This window comes from Acomys russatus, chromosome 1, assembly GCF_903995435.1.
Source record: "Acomys russatus chromosome 1, mAcoRus1.1, whole genome shotgun sequence".
Classification (NCBI taxonomy): domain Eukaryota; kingdom Metazoa; phylum Chordata; class Mammalia; order Rodentia; family Muridae; genus Acomys; species Acomys russatus.
Window position 1 is genome coordinate 112,883,443 of NC_067137.1, and position 6,000 is coordinate 112,889,442.

The 6,000-nt window shown below is 53.6% G+C and overlaps 1 protein-coding gene across 2 annotated transcripts in view; it reads right to left on the reverse strand.

Annotated features, from left to right (window-relative positions):
* Clmn (calmin) overlaps positions 1–1,668 on the reverse strand; it is a 92,975-nt gene extending 91,307 nt beyond the window's left edge. For both annotated transcript variants that reach the window (XM_051150967.1, XM_051150959.1), the window contains exon 1: positions 1,553–1,668. In XM_051150967.1, coding sequence (XP_051006924.1) covers positions 1,553–1,634 — 82 coding nt within the window. In that variant the 5' untranslated portion in view covers positions 1,635–1,668. The remainder of the gene's footprint in view (positions 1–1,552) is intronic.
* Between the last annotated feature and the right edge of the window lie 4,332 nt (positions 1,669–6,000).

The following is a 6,000-nucleotide window of genomic DNA, read 5'->3' on the forward strand; positions in this document are numbered from 1 at the left end:
GAAATACACGATTTGAAGTTTGCCTCTTGGTAAGAGTCCATTGCTGGTCAAATTATAACTGATATTTGCCTAAAAGTGTGGTAGGCACAGTCTCGGGGTGAGGAGCTGACACCCCTATAAATCTTCCTAAACCTTCAAGACCGTGCTGTGGTGTAGCCCTGTCCCTCTGTGTCACTTTGCCGTGTGTCCCTTTACAAATGGGACCTGATCCTGCAAGAATAATTGGCTGCGCCAAATAGTACATGCTCATTAAAATGCCTGGTGATTGCCTAAGACGCAGGACACACACCAGATCTGACAGCCCCAGCCAGATACCATCTCAGCTTAAGGTATGCTGCCCACCCCAGACCAGACCCTGTTCTTTTCATGCAGCGCCTCCAATCCTCCTGTGACACATCACAGCACCTAAGCAGCAACAGTATCCAGAGTCCCCAGTGCCCACTTCCTGAGCAGCCCGCTGGCCCCTTTTCAAGTCTCCTCTGCAGACCTGCACTGTCCTTGCCAAACCTCAGCCGAAGAGGGTCACGTGAGCTCCCAGGAAACATTCTCTCAGGTGTAATATTTAATCTAGACTCTTCCCCACCCCCAGCAGGGGCTCCCTGCCCTGCTGGAAAGGGACACCCACAATCCTCCTGCCCGACCTCTGTCCAAACCTCCCAGCTGGCTCCTTGCACCTTCAACCTTGGACTCTCTTCACCCCAAAGCCAGTAGGGGAACTGGCTAGACTAGTAGCTCACCTGTGCACCAGTCCAGGTGGGTGAAGAGACCGGAAATGGATTCATGTCCATTTTTGCAAAGCCTCCACAGGAGAGAGAGGGCTGGAAGCACACTTCCACCCACGATGCTTGAGGGCAATGGCCTTTTTGGAGTGAGAGGGGTGGATTTTTTCTTTAGGATATATTCTCTCTCTCTCTCTCTCTCTCTCTCTCTCTCTCTCTCTCTCTGTTTAATAAGTCTACACACCCAATACTTTGTTTTCAAAGATGCTTCATATTCGGAGGTGGCAGAACCACAGAGCCCATGGCTGACACCGGGCCACCAAGAGTTTATCTTTCATCTTGTCAGCTGCCTCAGGCAAAGGTTTTGGTCCCAGCTCTTCCCCAGACTGTGGACTGAGTGGGGAAGGTCTACTGATCCTCAGTTCACTGAGGGTCCCTAGGTAACCCCCATCACCCAGAGCTTCTGGGGACCGATGTTCTCCCTTACTCCAGGTCCCCAGCCTCATAGGTACTTAGGAAAGTGTTCCAAGTCTGCCTTGTGCACACACACGGTGGCACTTTCTTCTGGCCCTGACCTGGGCCACCGCCCCCAACAGTCCACTACAAACTTCTCTGAACTACCTGAGGTGGGGGAGGAGAGGGTGAGGGTCCTCTGATGGAAATGGGGTGCACACGCGCGCGTGCACACACACTCACGCCCACGCACCGCCCCACCCCCTGGGCTCTGCAAGCCCGGCCCAGGCCAGCAACACCGGCTCTGGGGCCCGCGGGGGAAGCAGCGGGGCCCACGCTTGGTGGAGGCGGCCCCTCCGAAGAGGCCCGGGCGGCGGTACCTTGCAGGTTCTGCACACGGATGTCGCTGATCTGGCCGATGAGCTCCTCCCGCTGGAACCAGTCCCACTCTTGAGCAGCCATGGAGCGCGCGCGGCGGGCCGGGGCGGCGGGCGGCGAGCGGCGGGCAGCGAGCGCGGGGCCGGTGGGCGGGCGAAGGGCCGGCCCCGCCGCAGGCGGACCGGCTGGCGGGCGGGCGCGGGCGGCGGAGCGGGGCGCCCGGCGCGCGCTCACTGCCCGGCGGGGGCGGGGGCCCCGGGCGGGAGGGAAGAGGGCGGGGCGGGGCGGGAGGAGCCGGCCTCGGGACAGTCCTTTTTTTTTTTTTTTTCCTTTTTTTCCTCCCCCACCCCAGAGTGGGTGTTGGTTGGATTGTTTGGTCGCAAACGAACAATGATGAGGCGCGGGGGGTCGCAGCCCCCATATTGTGATGTCTTGGGGGGTGCGGTGTGCCTGGTGACGCAAGCCAGGGTGCCCCAGGAGCTGGTCCACGATGTTTGCCCCGTCCCCATCTTGCCCTTCTGAGACCCTTCCAGTCGCCGTAGGATCGCCTCCTATGCCAGATCACCTCCCTGGTAAAGGCAGCTAAGCCCTGTCCATCCCTGATCCTCCAAGGACTGTGGAAAGTGAGTGATGGGTGAAGTAGTTTTCATAGCAGGGAGGGGTGGGTGGTGGTGGAAGGAATTTCTTCCTTGGTTTAGATTAGAGGCCCTTTCCGGTTCTGTCCAGCTATTTGGGAGAAATAGCTCCCCTCCCAGGAACGGGTACCTTTGCCACAAGAAACCTATGGTTTTATTGAAACTGCAAGAGCAGACTGGGACTGTAGCTCACTCAGATGGTACTCAGCTTTCCTCTTCCCTACAGAAAGCCTTGAGTTTGATCCCTTGGCACATAAACTGGGTGTTCGCACACACCTGTGATACCAGCACTCTGGAGGTGGGGGCAGGAAGAGAAGTTCAAGGTCATTCGCAGCTACCTGGCCGAGTTCAAGGCCACCCTTTGATACCTGAGACAGAGCAGCCTTTGTGGTGGTTCCTGCTCTGGGCCCCTGTGTCTTTTAACCTGAGAGTTCTACATCTTATCTTACATGGGGCTCCATGGGGCCTGTGTACCTGCAGCCAGGACTCCTTTATCGGTTAGCCAGCAGAAAATCTAGGAGTTTGTCTAAGGTGAGGAATGACATAAGGGGTTCCAAGTCCCAGAGTCTTGATCGCTGTTCAGCTACCACCCGCCAGAAAATGGAGCGTGTCATTCACAGTGTGCAGACCTCTGGTTTCAGACACACCTAGGCCTGCTGGTCATGGCCACGGAAAGCCCAGCTACACACCAATGAGCAAGCACAGATGGAGGTCGAAGGCATGAGAAACCCTCAAGTCATCTGTGTTTAAACTCAATAACCAACTGAGATGAAAATTACAGATCAAAGTAAGCTCCAGAAAGGAGGATGTCAGCTTGGGGCAAGGAGCAGGTGTGGAGGTGATGTAGTCAAGGGTCCCTCAAGCCTGACCTAATGAGGAAGGAGGCCCACCCCCACCCACTGGGGCGGGGTAGCCACCCAGCAGATTGGGCTCAGCTGGAATCATGGCTGCCTCAGGCTCTGACTTCACCACCGTGTGCCTGTCTTGATTCATAGGTCACTTCACGTGTGATTCTGCCTCCTGTAGAGCCAGGTAGTGGTAGCTGGCCTTGTTTCACCTTGCCTCATCAAGCTAGCACGCTTAAATTTGTCTACTATAGTTGCTGCTGCCTGGAAACCATTTCCTTCACAAAGCAAAGGGCCGAGAAGGTCAGCTTCATCTCCATCATGAGATAGGTGGCCAAGAACTTGACTGGAGACAGTGTGTGGTTGAAAGCGATCCAAAAGGACCAGCTGTCTGTCAGGAAACTATGATGACTATTCTTGGGGATGAGGGGGAGGGGTCTGCGTCAGCACTGATTAAGTGCCAACTCTAAATCAAATGTTCCTTTGAGTCAAAATGGAAGAATTTTTAGGTGGTTTTCCAAATGGCCTAGGAGCCAAAACTGACTATGAAGCTGACCCCTAATTGCACCTGGATAGTCAGTGAATAAAGAGGACCACTTCAGGATCTCTAAGAGGAGCTTTGGGAGCACACAGGGTCTCTATGATCTGTCCTTGTATTATGCACCCACCTGTCAATCATGGCTCTCCACTTTGATCTAGTGCTATGAGCTGCTGCCGGCAGGTTCTGGCTACTCCCAGTGTTTGCCTGGCTGACACTAAGTAAGATCCTCCAACTCTGGCTTCCTGGTTTGTGGGAGGCCTCCCCCCTCACCCCCCCCCACCTCCACCCCCCACCCCGCCTCCCTCACGCATTCCCCACCGTGGTGTCATCACTACAGTGAGATATCGCCAGGGGCCTCACCACAGCCGCTGCAATGCTATATGTACTTTAAGTCTTCAAAACTGAACATAACAAACCTCTCCCAATTATTAGTTGTAGGAACAGGAACAAACTGATAAACATGATCACCTCTAGGAATTCACCTAACTTGTACCCTCTGAAACCATCCCTGGCTCCTCCCTTCCCCCAGCTTATGTCTCCTTAATCTCATTCACCTCTAGAGGATGTTCTCCATCAGGCCTGGCTAACTGAGTTACTGTCTGATGACAACCTGATGTTATTTGGTGTAATCTCATAAACCCTGCCATCCCATGTCTACACGGCATGCTCATAACATTTTCTTGATGGCTTCTCCTCAGTCAACCGTGTGGTCCTAAAGAGCTAGGCTGAGTGAGTCTTAGCCATCTCTCCACTTGAGCATGAAGCATAGTGCCTGGCATGGAGGAAGGTCTCAAGTGCCATGACTGAATGGCCCTTATTGGAAAGCAGAGGACTGGCTCTCATGACCTGGCCCAGGCCAACCTCTGAGAAGGCAATCAAGACGTGTTTGCATAGCTCTCATAGCAAAGCACACCCTGTGGAGAACTAGGCACAAGTGCCAAGAGAGGGTATCCCTTTCTCTGGCAGTCCAGCCTTCTGGAGGATATGGGGCTTCCAGTGAAAACTGGGCATTTGGCCTCTTACATGACTGAACAGTATTCTTTCTTTTTTAGACAGTTCGGAAAAGGAAAAGCACTCTACCTCCAGGTTTGGCTTCCCTAGAGTTTCCAACAACTGATTTTTCTAGATGTTTCCCAGTTCTTCCAGAATCTTGATCATTGTTTAAAACTGACTTCTCCCCAAGGGAAGGACTTGGAGAGTTGCAGAGTGCTTGGACAGCATTGAATCCAGCCCCCTCCCCAGGCTCACACAAGGATTTCCAGCTGATCTGGCCCAGTGACCTTCCTGCCCCCTGTTTCTGGGGACGGCTGAATGCAGGCAGGAAGCATAAATACGGGTTCCCATTTGTGTGTGCTCCAGTCTGTGGCTGGCACATGGTTCCCAAAAGCAAAAGCATAAGGTGACCCGGGGTTCCTGGGAGCCCCCACTAGGAGGGAAGGGGGGCCTCAGGTGGAGGGAAGCTGCCCTCTCTGGAAACCGCCACTGCCCTGTGTCTTCATCGCTATGACAAAATACCCGAGAGAAACTTGAGCAGGAGGATTTATGTGGCTTCATGGGTTTCGAGGGTTCATCCACAGTCACGTGGCTCTATGACTGAGAGCCTTAGGACGTCACGTCACGGTAGAAGGATACAGTAGAAGAAAGCTATTCTCATGATGTCATCTGGGAAGTTGGAGGGACAACCAGGAAGGAGATGGAGACGAAGTACACCTTTCCAGGCCACACCCTTGGTGACCCACTTTGTCCCTTCCCACCACCTCCCGATGAGGCCACCCAATTATGAATTCACCAAGGATCAATTGGTTGATTCAATCTGAGCCCTCAGGATCTGATCACCTCGCCAAATCCCACCAGGCAGGGACCATGTGCCTTTAACACATGAACTTTGGGAGACTTCTCAAGCAAACCCCCGGCAGCCTCTTCTGTGTAGAGACATCTTTCTTCAGCCTTTCAAACATCCCCCAGCTATTTGGGCAATGATCGTTGTTCAAAAAGACCAAGACATCTCTGAGCCAGGGGTCTGCATTATGTGGTCACCAAGTGTTGGCTCTGTTTTTTTAACAATTAAACTTTATTATACAACCCAACTAGCTTACACAAGAAGGAAAAAAGGTTAAAGGGACAAAAGAGTGAACCTTCCGGTATCCGTTCCATGGGACCGTGTCTCTCTGGCCTACGTGCTGCTCCGGCCTGTTCACTGCTCCACACACGCCCAAGCCGGGGCTGAACCTGTTGTTCTCTCCTCCTCACCTGCCTGAGTCACATGGGAAGGGTGGTCTCCTTCCCACCCACCCCCATTGAGGGTCAATTAGAAAAACAATAGCCCAGTTGGAGTTCCCAGGTCTGCTTCCTGAATTCCAGGCCCAGGATGGCTCCACTCAGTCTGTCACAAGGTATTCATGGGGTGTCCCAAGGGTAGAGCCCGCCAA